Below are 16,807 nucleotides of genomic sequence, written 5' to 3'. Positions count from 1 at the left end.
GTAATGTTAATAATAAAATGAATAATAATAACAAACAATAATAATAGATAACACTGAGAAAATAATTATTTTTGATTTTTTGTTTACTATTTCAGTACTTTACATATTTTTTAATTTTTGTTTTATTTCTCAGATTAAATTATTAATTTGTGTTCCTCTTTTGCTTATTATTATGAGGATTATTATTATTTTGCTTAGGTTTTTTTCTTTTTCTTTTTTTTATTATATATTACATTATTTCTAAGAATATTACTAATTAAATGAATATTAAATAGAGATTTATTTATTTATTTATTTATTTTATTATTTTTGATTACTCATTAGTTATTAAATAGATTCTCTCTCTCTCTCTCTCTCTCTCTCTCTCTCACACACACACACACACACACACATTGTTAAACATTATATTCCAAAACCTTGAGTTTTGCCATTGAAATTAAATTAAATAAATGCTCTAGATTTTGAAGTTTGGTTAAAAAGTGTGAAATTAGTGTTCATTTAGCTGCACGAGCATTAGTGAGATCTGACTTTTCCAGATTTAGGACACCGTGAGGTATTTAACAATCATGTTAACGTTATGTGCCGAATCAGATGGAGTTTATATGGAAATGCTTGGAGGAAACTTACATGTGTGTAAGCTGAGCTTCAGGAAGAGCATCATTTATCAGGAGATGTTGGATGATATTTTGTCCATAAGACCATAATATTCCACATGGAGTCCTCATTCGCTTTTATAATAACCACTACTCTTCTGGGAAGAAGAGTAGTTTTAAAAGTTAATACTTGGATAGTTTGTAAGGAAGAAACGTATCCTGTCTACAGAACGTCACATAATTAAGACAAAGGCAGCAGATGCAAGTGCAGACTTTTATTAACAGCCTAACAAACAGACTATGATCAAGTTTATGGCAGTTCCTGTATTTTTCCTGCTACCCTGATCAAGGACCTTCTGAGTACTATTTTTCCAGTCAATGTTAATCACATATCAGTCATTATACCACAAGCAAGAAGGTTTGATGACAGTTTGATGGCAATGTTATAATTCCAGCCAATGTTAGATCCTGTAGTTCAAATAGTAGGGAGATTGTGGAGATCTTGATAGAGCTAAATAAATTTAGAAATAAAGTGGGTGGTAGGGACAGAGGTTAAGATATTGGGGTTTGGATAAGACGGTCATAAGTTCAAATCCCAGGACCACCAAGGTATTACCAAGGCACCAACCTTGAGCAGGGCCTTTAACCCTCAAGACAATGCACTGTGGAAAGTTGGATTGTTGGACTTCTGATTAGAAGGGTGTGAGGCCAAATCCCACCATTAACAAGCTGCCACTTGTCTTAAGCAAGGCAATTAACCCTGAACTTTAATGTGAAAGACCATGTCCTGTGGGGAATTGGTAGTAGGCTACAATAGTGTACTTCTGATCAGAAGGTTGTGAGGTCAAATCCCAGAATCACCAAGCTTCAACTGCTCAGCTGCATGTAAGTTGATCTGGATAAGACTGTCTGTCAAATACTGTAAATGGTCATGTAAAACATTATGCCCTATGGGGAATTGGTAGTAGTTTAAGACATTTGTCTTCGGATCAAAAGGTTGTAAGGTTAAATCCCAGCACCACCAGGCTGCCACTTGTCTTGAGCAAGGCCCCAACCCTTAACTGCTCAGTTGTGTAAAGTTGGTCTGTATAAGGACAACTGCAATACGCCATAAATGATTCAGGAGTGAGCCATGGATATTTCTTTTCATAGAATATTCTAGCAATGTTTCTAACAAAATCCAAGAAAATATGGAGTAACAATTACAGTAATCCCCCGTTTATCGCGTTGGTACGTTCCGAAACCGTGCGCGATAAATGAAAAACCGTGATAAACAAACGCCACCCTAAAAATGCTATTTTATGTATACAGTACTGTACTGTATTAACATTTTACTTCATTTTATAATTAATAATAGTATTAATAGTAATACATTTAATTATTTTAACATAAAACTCTATCGTGCTATCTGCGAGAGACCGGAAAAATCAGCCAAACAAATAAATGATGTGCCAAACGCAATTCCGCTATAAACCGTGGGCGCGAGATTCGAACCGCGGTAAAGCGGGGGATTACTGTACTTCTAACACACTGACATCTCACAGCTTCATAGTACCAGGTCAGAATACATATACCTACATTAAATGACACACTTATCGAACACATACATAACAAACATAACTTGTGTTTGCTTGGAGTTTAGAGTTAGTTGCTGACTGGGACCGGCCCTTTTTGTGGCTCTTCTTCAGGAAGTAGATCTGCGGGGCTTCTTTTTGTTTCCAGCCACCATGTTGTCATCTCTCCTTTGCCCTGTACAAACAATCAACGAACTGTCAATGTGCTACAGCATGAAAAATGACTTTCGGTACATAGTAAAGGGGAAAAAAATAATGGACACCTCCACCTGCAGCTAATGCTGGAGCGGCCATTTTGACATGCTAGCACTTGCTGAACTCAGGGTCAATGAGATCATATTGTGTTCCCGAGTAGGAATTTTGAGTTGATGATGGGAAGTTAACCAGCTAGTCAAAAACATTTGGTAGCTATGGTGGCTATGACTGAGATTTAAACCAATGACGGATCAGGATTTGTGGTTTTATATAAAGCAAATTCTTTTGTCCAAGCGAATTATTTTGTAGACATATATTCTTACTAACTTACTGTACTATATATCAGGGGGTCAGCAAACTACGACCCGCCCCCACACTTGGAACGGCCCACTGAACAATGCCAGAGGCATATTTAGAAAATTTGATTTTAAATACATTTTTACATATCATATCTGTATTTAATAATAAAGGTTGCTTTTTAAACTAAAAATTCCCTTAGTTTTTAACAGGGGTTGCGGCACTGATAGTTAATAGCTGGAACTATCAGCTATCAGCAAAAATACATAAAGATAGTTTTTGCGGCTTCCGGTCCACTGTCATTACGAGAGCGGCCTCTAGAGGTGAATCACTGACAACACATGCTGTTTGTTTTTACATGTAAGACGTTCCGCAGAAAAAAGAGCGCTTAATTTATTATTGATTATTTATTAATTATATTTATGAATGAATATATTCATATTTATTTATTTTCAGTTCATTTGTATTTTACATGGCCCTCACAGCAAAAAGTGGGATATAACAGGGAACCCCTGCTATATACTATATATTCCAGTATATAAGGTGTATATAAGGCTGGGTGTCTAGTCCTCATGGAATAAAACAAACATTTAATATAAAAATCATTGATAGTTGTGACAGGCACATTACCTTCACGTTCAGAGAGCCACGGCAGACCATCACATATCCTCCTATAGTGTGCAGCAGATCAGCTGTAGATTCACTACACTGAATCTTTAAAGCTGCAAATGGATGAGAGTGAGAGTGGAATACAATTTTAATGTCCAAAAAAACCAAGGAAATCTCTCTGATCTTACACTTACACTATATGGACAAAAGTTACAGCATGGGACATCAGATTTTTCCAGTCATATGTGGTTCTTCCTCAAACTGTTACCTCAACGCTGGAGGCAATTCATTGTATGGGATGTCTTTAAACGTGGCATCACATACTTATACATAATTAAACTAGGAGACCCAGCATGAGAATGCCCTTGTGCACAAAGCCAGCTCCATGAAGATATGTTTTACATTTGTTGGAAGATTTTTGAATGGCCTGCTTTATGGCTCTAACCTCAAACCTATTGAACACCTATGGGATGAATTGGAATGCTGTCTGCACCCCATGTCCTCCTTCATCGGCGCCAGACTTTAATGCCATTGTGGCTGAATTAGCACAAATCTCCAAAATCTACTTCCTAAAAGAATGGAGGTTATTTTGACAGCAAATGGGGACTAAATATGGAATGGGATGTTCAGAAAGCACATATAAATCCACATACCTTTGTCCATATAGTGTATTTTGTCCATATTACGAGGACATACATCAAACACACAGCACATAGAGTAGTATCAGTGACCGTTGTGTATTTTGAACACTAACCCTTGCTTCAATTACCTTCACTGGTGGACTCCATGCGGGACGCAGTGTTCACGGTGTCTCCAAATAAACAGTAGCGTGGCATTTTGGTGCCCACCACTCCAGCCACTACAGGCCCTGCAAAGGTCCAAATAAAAGATACGATACATTAAATATCCATTTAAAGCAGCTACCGATGTAGTGAGATCCGATTCGCTTCAGCACAACGCGATTCCATGCAATACGATGCAATGAAAAAAAATGTTGATATGTTATTCAATATAGTACAGATGGTTCACGTTTAGTTGTTGTGGTCCAGACAGACAGCGAATCATCAATTTGAATTTAAAGGGCGGTCTGACTTCTAACACCTTTCAGAAACATGCCTTTATTATATTAATAAATATGTTCTTTTCCTGTTCGGTCTCCAGGAAGATGCAGCTCTACCTCTGCCATGTTAATCTATATTGTATGTGATTTTCAGGACACGTCTCTGTCTCTGTGGTGCCGTTATATTCACGTATCAGCAGTGGCGCTGAAAGAATGTGCTTGAGAAACAGTTTAGTGAGAAAAAAGCATCTTCACAGCACATCGTTGACTTTTATGCCGATGCACAGATAAAAAACAAATGACTTATACCTACACTCACCAGCCTTTTTTAAAAGGAACACGGCAACATATAAATATAAGCACAGGCAAGAGCATGCTTAAGAGCATTATTGTTTCAATCAAACATCACAAGGGGGTTCCAATAGGGACTGGAATCCGAGTGACACCTCTTAGTGATTTGAGTATTTCTGAAATAGGTATTTCTTGGGATTTTTTTTAATGTTCTACGATAAATTTTTGTCAGAAGTCTCTTGTTTTGTTATAAAAAAAAAGACTTGAATGTTACTCTTAGTACACAAGTCTATTATCATGAGCCTTCTTTTCAAAAATCGTCCAAATAAGCCAACGGGTGTTGTGGCAACTTCGAGTCAGGAGATTCTTTCATCATTTACTCCTATTAAAATGTTCTGTTTGTTGGAATGAGGATGAAATGTTTGTTCCTCGCTAATAGATACCACCAAGGCGGAAGTTCAAAACACTTCAAAAAAGTGTTACAAATAAACAGTTTGCTGCGTTTGACCAGTTTAGTTTTAGACTGATTCTGCAAATGTAGATGAAAGTTATTTTTCGAGACCAAATCCTTGAAAGGAACAAAAGAAGAGTTTATGATAGGCCTCCTGAAGAAAAGTCAACTTGGTATAAGCTAAAGCAAATAAACTATCTGAACGCTTATTTACTCTTCGGCAGGAAACCAGGACTTGTTTGGTGACATTAAGGGTGTGGCACTGAGTATAACATTTATTTATAAAGCCTGTGGCTGTTGAAGTGGTCCACAAAAATATTGTTTGCATTTATTCAAGTTCTAATTTGTAGAATAGACTCTACAAGCCACTTCTGATATTTTTAATATACAGTAGTCAGATATACTCAAAAAAACACACTGACCTGAGTGTATGCCAGCTCGTATCTTCAGCTGGGTCTTAGGCTTGTGTGGGATTTTAAAAGCATGGCAAACGCTGATCAAATCCAAAGCCATGCTGGCAATTTCACCTGCGTGGTTGATGCCATTCTCATTCGGGACACCAGACACTACCATATCTATGGTTTGAATAGAATGTGTTGGTTAGAAATAGGAGTTGAATAGAAATTGACCTACAATACACAAACGATTTGGGAGACGCCCTTTTTCATTGGAACAATTAAGCAGGAAATAGAGTTTAAGGAGTAACAGCTTGTCGGGGGAAAGATTTCATGACCTCATGACCTTCCTACCAACATCCAAACCAGCGAAAGCCTTCATGTTACCACACTTACAAGCATCTCCGATTGTTTCCACTTTGTACACGTCATAGTTGTCGATGATATCATCAAACGTGGTGTACAGCTTGTTGAGGAAATCCACGACCTGGTGAGGGGTGCTGGAGCCTGAGAGCTGCGTAAAACCCACAATGTCGCTACCGAAAGCAAGAAAGGATCATGTGAAAAAGAATGATCTCCTGTTTGAAGCACTACAAGATGAGCATTCATTATGAGGAACCTTGCCTGAAATATACAGTCGCGTTAGTGTAGCTTTGGGCCTCCGCGGTGCGTCCTTGTCTGAGATCGTCGGCCACCGGTTTCGGCAGCATACCTACCGCGAGACGATGAAACACACACACACACACACACACACACACACACACACACACACACACACACACACACACACACAGATTACAAATTAATCTCTAGTATTCATTTCTTTATTAAACCGACAAAACTTGTAATGTTTGAACTCGCAATAACTTCCAATTCCATTAGATGGCGACTCTAGAGAAAACCTTAGCTAATTATATGGACTTCTAAGAGCTTCAAGCCAGTCTTAATTTGATACATTTCCAACTAATGAGAAAGCACTCTGGACAAACTGTAAAGCAAGCGGTCAGTCTTCTGTTTCTCCTGGAGAAGATCTTGGGTTCTCTCAGCGACTATGGCCTCCAAATGCTTACTGTATTTTTCCATCTAGAAACACAATAAATGGGGTACTACATAGAATTATATAGAATATATTCATTGCAATATTTATTCATTGCAAATATTTTTTTAAAGTGGTGCTGGTGAGTGGGTTCTTACCAGGTTCATCATCATGTCGACGGGACTGACTTTGTGCGGGTTCATTTTATCCAGCATCTTTTTTACCTGCTCAAACGTCGGCCTGCTGGTGGCGTTGTGGGACCAGCACTTCTTTATTAACTATAAATTATGAGCAAGGGGTTATTTTCTACAATGAAAATGTGTGTATGTGTAAATGCACAACGTGTACACTTCTATAACAATACGTGGGAAAATCTACAATATATGCAGAAACGTTTGCAGACACCTGCCCATAAAATTGGTATGTGCTATTTGAAAACCACATTCTGAAAGGAACAAACTCAGAAGAATAAGCTTATAGAGACAAACTTACAGGGAAAAACATATAAAAACAAATTGAAAGGGGCAACTCAAAGTAACAAACCTATAGGATTAATCTTATAGGGACAAACATATAGTAATAATCTTATAGGGACAAACTTATAAAACCAACCGTACAGGGACAAACTTCTAAAGACAAACTAACAGGAGCAATCTTACAGGAACAAACTTATAGAATTAAATGGAAAAAAAAAACTATAGAAATAATATTAAATTCACAAGTTTAAATGCATAAATGTATAGAACTAAATGTAAAGGTGACATAATTACATGGACAAACATCTAGAACCAAACTCAAAGGGGCAATCTAAAAGGTACAAACTTAAAGGAATAACCTTATAGGGATAAACTCATAGGAATAATCTTATAGGGACAAACTTATAAGGTCAAACTTATAGAACCAAATATAACGTGACAAACTTTTTGAACCAAATTTAAAATAGACAAACTTATAGGGACAAACATGTAGGGGAACATTTCCTTCTTCCGTATCCTTCCAATATAATCGTGTTAGGAACTTTGAGGGAAGAACCACACATGGCTGGAAAAGTCAGGTGTCCCAACACTCTTGAACAATCAGAAACAAACCTCACAGTACTCCACTTGATTAGGACAATCGTTGTCTGATTTTCCAGATTTCAGTTCAGGAAGAGGTGGACGCCACATAATATCAAGCTTCACAGGGTGAATTTGGGCCTTCTGCTAAATAAGGAGAAAGAGAGAGAGAAAGAGAAACAAAGAGAAAGAGAGTGAGATAAAACTATAATTACCACCCACAACCTAAAACTTTTCTAAAACTAACTCCACTACTAAACACTTACTGAGAGAAGGTCACTGCGGGTGGCAATCTCCACCAAAATCATGGAATAACTAAATATTTAAGAAAATAAAATATTTATTTTACATTATTAGAGATATTAGTATATATCAAGGAGTACATAATATAAATGGACAATTTTATTGTCCATTTAAACGGTCCATATATGTCCATATAAACAGACAAACTAACAGTAATAATTTTATTGGGACAAATGCATAACAATAATCTTACAGGGACAAACGTATAGAAAAAAACTGAAATGGACCATTTTAATGGTACAAATTTATAGGTGTCTTATAGGGATAAACTTATTGAACCAAATGTAAAGAGACAAACCTATAAGGACAAAACTTCAGGGACAAACATATGAAATCAAATTTAAAGTGACAAATTCAAAGGTACAGAATTTATAGGATTAATTTTATGGAGCCAAACATATAGAGACAAATTTATAGGAATAATCTGATAAAGACAAATTTATAGGAATAATTTTACAGGTACAAGATTATAGAACCAAATGTAAAGGGACAAACTTGTAGGGACAAAGTTACAGGGACAAACTTATAGAACCAAACCTAAAGTGCCAAAGTTACAGGAATAATATTAAAGGGACACACTTATAGAAATAATCTAATAGGGACAAACTTATTGAACCAAACATAAAAAGACAAACCTATAGGGACAAATTTATAAAACTAAATGAAAATAGACAAATTTATATGGATATACATATGGGGACAAACTTACAGAACTAAACCTAAAGGGACATATTTAAAGGGACAAATCCACAGGCACAATCCTATAGAGTGCAATGTGAAGGGACAAATTTATAGGAATAAACTTGAAGAGACACATTTACAGGGACAATCTTACAGAACCAAACATATTGGGACAAACTTATAGCACCAAATATAAAGAGACAAACATACTAAGAAAACTTATAGAAGCAAACAATAAGAGAAAAACTCAAAGATAAAAACTTATTGGAATAATCTGGTAAGGACAAAAACCTAAGAATAATCTTATAGAGACAAACTGATAGAACCAAACTTACAGGGACAAACTTATAGAACCCAACTTATGAGGACAAACTCACAGGGACAATCTTATAGAGCCAAATGTGAAAGGACAAATTTATAAGAATAAACTTAGAGAGACAAACTTAAAGCGACAAGTTTTTAGAAATAGACTTATAGGGACAAACCTATAAGGGATAAAAAGTTCACCTGTACACATCAGCTGCAGCAATGCTGGCGCTAGCATTACCCAACAGAACTTCAGGTGCAGAGTAAATGCGGCACAGGTCTCCACAATGGAAAGTATCACTTAGTACTTCGAAGTCCTCCTTTCTATAGGCCATCAAACCATAGTCTGTGTAATCATGGAGGAATGTTGGTACCTATCAAAACTTGTTCCAGACATATTGCTTGTAAAACATAAACAACACTGAGTAAAACCGCAATGGAAAACAATAAAATTTTTCAAACCTGATATTTTGCAGACCCAGCGATCATCAACAACGCAGTTGCGGGAATGAAGTCGTCCATGGTACATTTTGTGTTGGTGGAGATAAGCCATCCCACGGGCGATATCACTGGCAAATGATAAGCTGAGGGAAAACAGAAACAGAGCAACAACTAACAAAGCAGTTGTTTTGGACAACTACTGTATTAGTAAAATATTTGAGATACAGCACAGAAGCAAAATAACAATGAAAGATTCACCGAAAGCCCCAGTTGATAGGGATGTCTTCGTTTAAAAGAACGTCTGCCAGGCTGCCTTTGGGACAATATTCGGTAATGATGCAAATATAGGGGACTTCGATGGAGCCTCCGATAAATTTAGCCAGATTTGGATGATCCAGTTCCCTATTTGAGAACAATTTTGTGAAATAAGACTTAAATGAAGACACGAATGGTGTGTGTGTGTGTGTGTATATACATATATAAAGGCTCTGGACAGTGTAGAAAGCAAATACACATAAGTAGAGATAAATAGAAATTGGAGAAAATGGAATTTTGCAAGAGATATGCGCTTCCTCCACAAACTGTTACCACAAACTCATTAACACACAATTGTATAGGATATCTCTGGATGCAGGGGCACAAAATTTACCCTTAACTTTTTTTTTTTTTTTAGATTAAATTAAACTTTATTGTCAGAGTACATATAGAGGGCAAATGAAATGCGGACCCTTCCCCTGGACCCTCCAATACAGTAAAACTGCACAATTTAGATTGACCTTTCATTGTGGATCATCCGTCTCCATAACCCCCTGTCCTGTATATCTGCCTCTTTCAACCCAACTACCTGCATGTCTTCCCTCACCACATCCATAAACCTCCTCCTTGGTCTTCCTCTTTTCCTTCTTCCTGGTGGCTCCATCCTTAGCATTGTTCTACCGATATACCCCATGTCCCTCCTCTGAACGTGTGTGTATATATATATATATATTACATTAATATTGCATAAGGTACAAACTTGAAGATAAACAAACAAAAGGTATTATTTAAAAGTGACCATAACAGTGCAAAAAGGCAACATGAGGTAGAATTAAACAATTTCCTAATGGGTTTGATAAATGGCTTTAAAGACTACTGACCTTACTTCTTTCACTTCTTTCCTGATTGTTTTGGAGAGCGAGAAATGCTTCTTCTGGATGTGTTTTACAGCCACCGTCTTTCCGTCACTAATGAGAAAGACAAGCGGATTGGATTCCACCTTCTCGGAGACCACATGAAACTACAAAAAGGTTTTACCACTCACTAGATTCCCGGCTGGATGAAACCTGGCTTGAAGCTGGTTTCCACCACTGTGCATACGGTAACATCCGTGGCCCGGCTGATGCTGGAGTTGCTCATCACCGGCTGTAGACTCGTCATGCTACAGAAACCCATGTAGCATGCTTTACCTGTGAGTACCAGTCTCATAAACACACATTTCCCACCATACATTCTCCATCTACTATTTACAAATTACAAGGCAGACCATAAAATATGGGCTTTTCAAACTGATTCGACTCTATTTGGTATTTAAGATGGTGCTGGAGGTTTTTACCAAACATTATGTTACTATAATTGATTATCCAACTCTCATCCCAAAACATCTTCTGCTTCTGATACTGCAGCCACTATGGAGAGAATAAAACCTTTTGATAAGATTTATTTATTAAATATATAATAGCAGCATGTCAAAAAGTAGTATGATTTGAGTCTCCTTACCACTACAGTTAATATAAAGCCCGTACAAATCAGGGCAACTGGTAGTCCGATGGAGACCTTGACGGATGTAGCCATTGGACAGACACCACAGTCTGCAGGGCAGGTCAAACAGCTCTCGTCTAACTCACAGATGTCATCTCCACACACTGATTCGCAGAGAAAGACAAATAGAGCAGAAAAGGTCCACTATATTGTCGAGATACTGTACCAATGGCATAATATACAACCCCTAGCCATATGAAGGGCATATCGTAATGACTACCAACCTTGTGCGCTAACCACAAGCACCTTGGATTCCAGGGCAGCATGCATCTGTCCTATCTTGATATGCGCAATTACTGATGTGACTCCCAAGTGCACAAGGACCACCTGTATAATGCAAGCTTGGTTAGTACAACAGGATCACATGTCGACCGGGGCTGTGGTGAGCCAATGGGTAAGGTTCTGGGTTACTCTTTAAAACAGGGGTCCTCAAAGTATGGCCCACCCTGGAACATTTGGAACAGTCCTCTGAACAATGCCAGAGACATATTTTTAAAATGTAATTTGAAATATAGGTTTTACTCTTATAATATCTGCATTTGATAATAAATCTTGGTTTTGAAACTATCATTTTCCTCAGTTATTAATAAATGTTTGGGCATTGATAGTTAATTGACGGAACTATCGGCTATCTGCAAAAATCAATACCGGTGTCATTACGAGAGCGACCTCTAGAGGCGAATCAATGAAACTGTTTGTTTTTACACCTGAGACTGCACGCTGTTATATTTAGCACATTTTCATGATTCAGTACTGTTTGGGGTTTTTTTGGTTTTGTAATTAAGTTCAGTAATATTGTACGTGAAGTCTGTATGTTTTTTTATCCAGTATCCATTTTAAAAACTATTGGTCGATTACTTAGTCATCTATATTGGTAAAATCCACTATCGGTCGACCTCTCTGTTTTACACCATAGCAAGACCTCTAACCCTCTACGGTCCAGGGGTTCCATACAATGGTTGACCAGGCACACTGACTCTACCTACTTTACCAAGCTAAAGAATCTCACTGCATTGTAACGTATACAGTACGTGAGAAATAATGGCTGGTGTTGTAATAAATGTAGTATACTTTTAACATCTGTAGCACAAGCACTGAGGTTCTTTGGCTCACCTTGGAGGTCCAGAGTAGCTGACTCATCTTGCCTGCTTTCGAAACAGTATGAGTAACAATCTTGCCGTCGTCTGGGATCCAAGGACCACAAATCCCTCTGCCTCTCTGGGGCAATAAACCACAATTTACGGTGGATTTAATATTAGGGTGTTTAAATAATTCAAGTTAATCCCTTCACTCTCAAAATAGTCAAACCGAAAAAACAAATCATTGGTCAGAAAATGAGCAAGAATGCAAGAAATTTGCTCCTAAAACTTCTTTGTCACTATTTGGTCATTTCTTGGGAAAAAGTCTACAAACAGGAAAATTCACATATGCAGTCTTCAAGTTAATATCATGTCAAACTTCACATCAACTGTGAAATTGTTATACATAAACCCACACACAAGTCACAATTCTTATTATCTGCTTTCTCCAAAGATTTGACCTTATGTGCATACCATAAGTGCAAGGGGACAAGAGTGGATGTTGGCGTGATACACGCAGCAGTTGTGCTCGTTGGCGCTGTTCCAGTTTGAAGGGCATTCGTGTTCGAAGCAAAATCGTTTAGCTTCTGAAGCGTTCCTGCAAGCGCAATCAAAGCAAAGCAATATCTGGCGTCAATCTGGGACCCACATTTGCATGTTTTTTGCTAACAAAATATCCTTATGAACTTTTTAAACTCAATTCATACTTCCAGTGGGGTGCAGTGGTCAGAAGGATATAGTTTGAGGTCAATCTAAATTTTGAACCAAGACAACAACTAAACATATAAGTACAAATTATGCAGAAATAACTAATGAATTCCTGAACACCATGATACCAGGATGGTATCCAGTGGAATCATGTAGAAATCTGATTCTGAAAATGTGTTCTGACCAAAGGGTTTTGAATGCAAAAACTCAACCAAGACCAGAACAACATCCCCAGATTATTAGAAGATGTGGTTACTCAGTGGTATTTAAGAAATCAAGTACATACACTCAATGGCGTTTCTTAATGAAGTGGATGGAATGTGGAAGATTACTCACCTGAAGTGGAGGATCCTGTTTCTGACGGCATATTCATAAAAGGAATTCAAAGCTGTGACAGAATATGTCACATTAAACTCTTCCCCGTCTGTGACTTTCTCTGGAGGACGCTGCACCCAGGCCATCTCCAGCCCTGCCAAAGAAAGCAAACTGTACTAATCAAGTTGAAGTGAGAAGGCCTGGGGTGTTCCCAAAGGTGTTCCACATGGTTGAGGTCATGACACATTTTCATGCTGCAACAGATTTTGGGAAATGTAATACAGCAACTTCCAAAAATGTCCTGTACAATTGTGTGCCTACAACTTCGTGGTAAAAGTTTGAGGAATAACCACACATATCTGGAAAAATCTGATCTCCTGCTATAGAGCTCTGACCTCAAGCCCACTGAACACAAATTGGAATGTTAACTGCGCTCCAGTCTTCAACCTACATCAGTACCTGACTTTACAAACATGGCTGGATGAGCACGAATCTTCACACAAAACTTTCTTTTGTTTTTACACTGGATGCCCGTCCTAACGCAACCCTCCCCATTTATCCGGGCTTGGGACTGGCACTAAGGCTTGTGCAACCCTAATGGCTGGGGTTGGTTCTCTGACCGGGGATCGAACCCGGGCCGCAGCGAAAGATCTCCAAAATTTAGTGGAGCATCTTTCCAAAAAAGTAGAAGGGTTTTGTCATGCTGGAACAGGTTCGAGTCTCCTACTGTATATCAAAGTGAAGGGAAAATTTCATGCCACTGCATCTAGAGACACACCATACAATTTGCGATAACAGTTTGGGAAAGAACCACATATGGCTGGTGTCATGCATCCCAATACTTCTGTCCATATAATGTAGATTTAAACTGTTTAAGTCAGGTGTAAGTTGTTGCTTTTAATAATAATAATTCACCGAATATTATGAAAAGATTATACATTACCACCACAGCTGATCATGTTGTAATCATTCGGATCAGTTATCGGCCAGCAGTCATATTCTGTATTATCCAAGTCGTGCCAACATTCGACCACCGTAACCTGGAAAGACTCCTAATGAAATCAGAACTCTTATTTGATCCCACACAAAGCACATATTCAGATTTTCTCAATGTAAAACTTTTTCTTTTTTTTTTTCAAATTACAAACAATGTCACAACAAAAAGCGAGGACAAAAAACATGCATCAAATGTTCTTCATGCTGCCTGGTTGCAAGCAAAACCTTATGGCTCTGTCAACTAGACACAAATACACATTCACTGAGGTAGCTGTTAAGCTCAGAACAAGTGTTCCTGACACGGGAACAATAGCAAACGCGATTTCATTATATTTCCTCTACTGCACTTCGCTCAGCGATTCAGGATTTTGTCGCAGAGACAATATCTTAAACATGCATCCAGTGTTATTATCCAAACTGTGTTTAAAAATCCAATTCGGATATTTTAGTCTGAAATAATATACAAAAAATATATTTACCAGGAGGGCGAAGACAGCCAGGATGTAGCACAGAGCCATTGAGAAACTGCTCATCACTGTGGGATCTTGCTGAGGACTGACCTGCTAAACAGCTGCTGGACTGCCCTCAAATTTTTTTTTCCATCCTTGATAGCCCTGTAATTATTCAATCAGGCCAAGAGCCAAGTCTAATCCACAATCACCTCCACTTTCCCAAGGAGAGCTGACTGACCTTCAACCTGCACTAGCATTGATGTTCAACTAGCATATTGGGCCACATATTGAAAGAACAGTGCTATTTATTTTTATGTATCTAGAATTTTGTTTAGTGTATAAAATGATGGTAGAGAGTGTGCAAATATGGTCCCCATATTCCCAGTTTCAGGAAATGAATAATAATACATTTACCACAAGCTTACATCTACACATGCTCAAAGTTTTTGCTAGCTGTAACTAGTAGCATTGCCATTCTAGCCCTCCAAGGCCCCCAATCTGTTTCAGAGTTTGGTTTAATGTGAGGACACGTGCCAGTAGGTGGGCCGACTTTCTAACGCATCTTGTGATTAAGTGTCCATTAAATAGACTGGTGTCTAATCCAGAGAAAAAGTAAAGGTACTTTTTAATTGTACTTTACAGCAAAGAGAAAGTCTTTCTTTGCATATCCTAGTCAGCAGTGATACAGAAAAGTGGCAGCTTGGAGATACTGGGGCTTGAACACCTTTGGCTACATTTACACCAACCCGGATAAATTGCTCTGCATCCTCACTTTCGTTTTCACACATTTTCGTTTCTCAGAAGTTGCTTATTTGCACTGAAATGTCTAAAAGACTCACGTCCCTGAACAGCACGTGAGCAAAACGTAAAACTTTCTGGCTCTTCGAAACTTCACGCCAATGTCGAGGACAGGCTTTGTCACGTGACTAAAAATGCATCATCGTTTTCAAAAGCCTTCGTTTTCCGCAGTCTACATTGCAACGCGAAAACAATGTTTAAAAACCATTCAAGAGATGCTGAAACACTGCAACTTTAAAAAAGATGAATGGTCACTGGGAACGAGTGAGTAAATAAAATGCCATTTTACAGAACAACCTGACCACAACTATCATGTGACTAAGGGTGAATCAAACAGCTGGCACTCAGCTATGATTAGAAATCAGGCTTGTAGCTCCAGAATGTCTATGCATTGAATTTCTTTGCTCATTGAAGTTATCGAATGTTATATATAAACACTCTTAACTATTCGATTTAATGAAAACCAGTGAAAGACAGCTTGAACTAGGAGACCTAAACCTGTCCCAGCACAAGAGCTTAGCTCGAGGTCCCAGCAGTTGCATCTCCTGAGTCTTGTGGCAGAATAAGCACAAATATTCACAAGTACACTCCAAAATCTAGAGAAACATTTAGCAAATAAGGTTAGGGGTCTCCAAACTTTTGTCTATATATTGTACATTAAGTGAATTCTGATCAAATCTGACAGCAATCTGTAAAGGATGGTCTGCTCTTTATCTTCAGTGAAGGCTGCGGCTCAGTTCCACGTATCAGGACCCTTGAGCAAGGCCCTTAACCCTAGGTGCTCCAGGGGTGCTGTATTTTGGCTGAACCGGTGCTCTGACCCCAGCTTCCGAGCAAGTTTGGATATACAAAAAAAAGAATTTCACTGTGCTGTAATGTATATGTGACAAATATAGGCTAATCTAGTTTCCTTTTTAGACATAGAATTGTACCTGAGCTCTGTCACAATAGTACCTTCTATCAAAATTTCATCCAAGACCGTTGAACCTCCTTCAGTGAACGTGACTATTACCATTGCTGTTCCCTCTTTGGTCAAGAATCTTGAGACCCGCTGAAACAAGAGCCTAATACAATGAAAGGAGCTTGGAAGAATGGGGGCTGCTATCTACTGCCTGAAGGCTTAGTAGAGTTGCTCAGGGATGAACACAAGGGATGTTCAGGAAATGAGAAACTTTCTTATTGGAGATTCCTGCTGTACTTCAACTGCTTAGCATTGGGAAGTAGATTTAATAATAAAGTAAAAACAGTTTTGTTCTGCAATCACACAGAGGTGGGTGGGGGATTCTAGTGTAGTTCAAAAAGGACAATAAATTATAAATCTCCAACTAATTGCTTTAGTTTATTTACAAATTAAAATGCAATAACAAAAAAACAC

At 38.1% G+C, this 16,807-nt stretch overlaps 1 protein-coding gene across 2 annotated transcripts; it reads right to left on the bottom strand.

Moving 5' to 3' along the window:
- Positions 1-881: 881 nt before the first annotated feature.
- On the bottom strand, positions 882-14,819 carry LOC124391330 (atrial natriuretic peptide receptor 2-like). Of its 2 annotated transcripts, none has more exons than XM_046857835.1 (23): positions 14,662-14,819; positions 14,130-14,226; positions 13,208-13,340; positions 12,638-12,761; positions 12,198-12,302; positions 11,309-11,411; positions 11,043-11,188; positions 10,879-10,951; positions 10,588-10,732; positions 10,424-10,510; positions 9,546-9,689; positions 9,309-9,430; positions 9,048-9,192; positions 7,823-7,871; positions 7,590-7,703; positions 6,660-6,779; positions 6,455-6,548; positions 6,090-6,177; positions 5,862-6,001; positions 5,493-5,645; positions 4,038-4,136; positions 3,290-3,381; positions 882-2,342 (listed from the first exon to the last, which is right to left on the bottom strand). In XM_046857835.1, the coding sequence occupies exons 1-23, from the start codon at positions 14,713-14,715 to the stop codon at positions 2,238-2,240; spliced, it is 2,532 nt and encodes an 843-aa protein (XP_046713791.1). In that variant the 5' UTR covers positions 14,716-14,819; the 3' UTR covers positions 882-2,237. The 2 variants fall into 2 exon arrangements, with proteins under 2 accessions (XP_046713791.1, XP_046713793.1); XM_046857837.1 differs by having other exon boundaries at positions 7,590-7,700.
- Positions 14,820-16,807: the final 1,988 nt, after the last annotated feature.

Source organism: Silurus meridionalis, chromosome 9, assembly GCF_014805685.1.
Source record: "Silurus meridionalis isolate SWU-2019-XX chromosome 9, ASM1480568v1, whole genome shotgun sequence".
Classification (NCBI taxonomy): domain Eukaryota; kingdom Metazoa; phylum Chordata; class Actinopteri; order Siluriformes; family Siluridae; genus Silurus; species Silurus meridionalis.
This window is presented reverse-complemented; position numbering and strand designations above follow the sequence as displayed.

What these genes read in the sequence shown, in the direction of transcription:
- LOC124391330 (XM_046857835.1), bottom strand. Translation starts at nt 14,715, where the DNA reads ATGAGCAGTTTCTCAATGGCTCTGTGCTACATCCTGGCTGTCTTCGCC. An exon ending in GCTGCAGCTGATGTGTACAG is followed by an intron (nt 7,872 to 9,047) that starts GTGAACTTTTTA and finishes TTAAATATTTAG; the next exon opens with TTATTCCATGATTTTGGTGG. An exon ending in CCCGCAGTGACCTTCTCTCA is followed by an intron (nt 7,704 to 7,822) that starts GTAAGTGTTTAG and finishes CTCCTTATTTAG; the next exon opens with CAGAAGGCCCAAATTCACCC.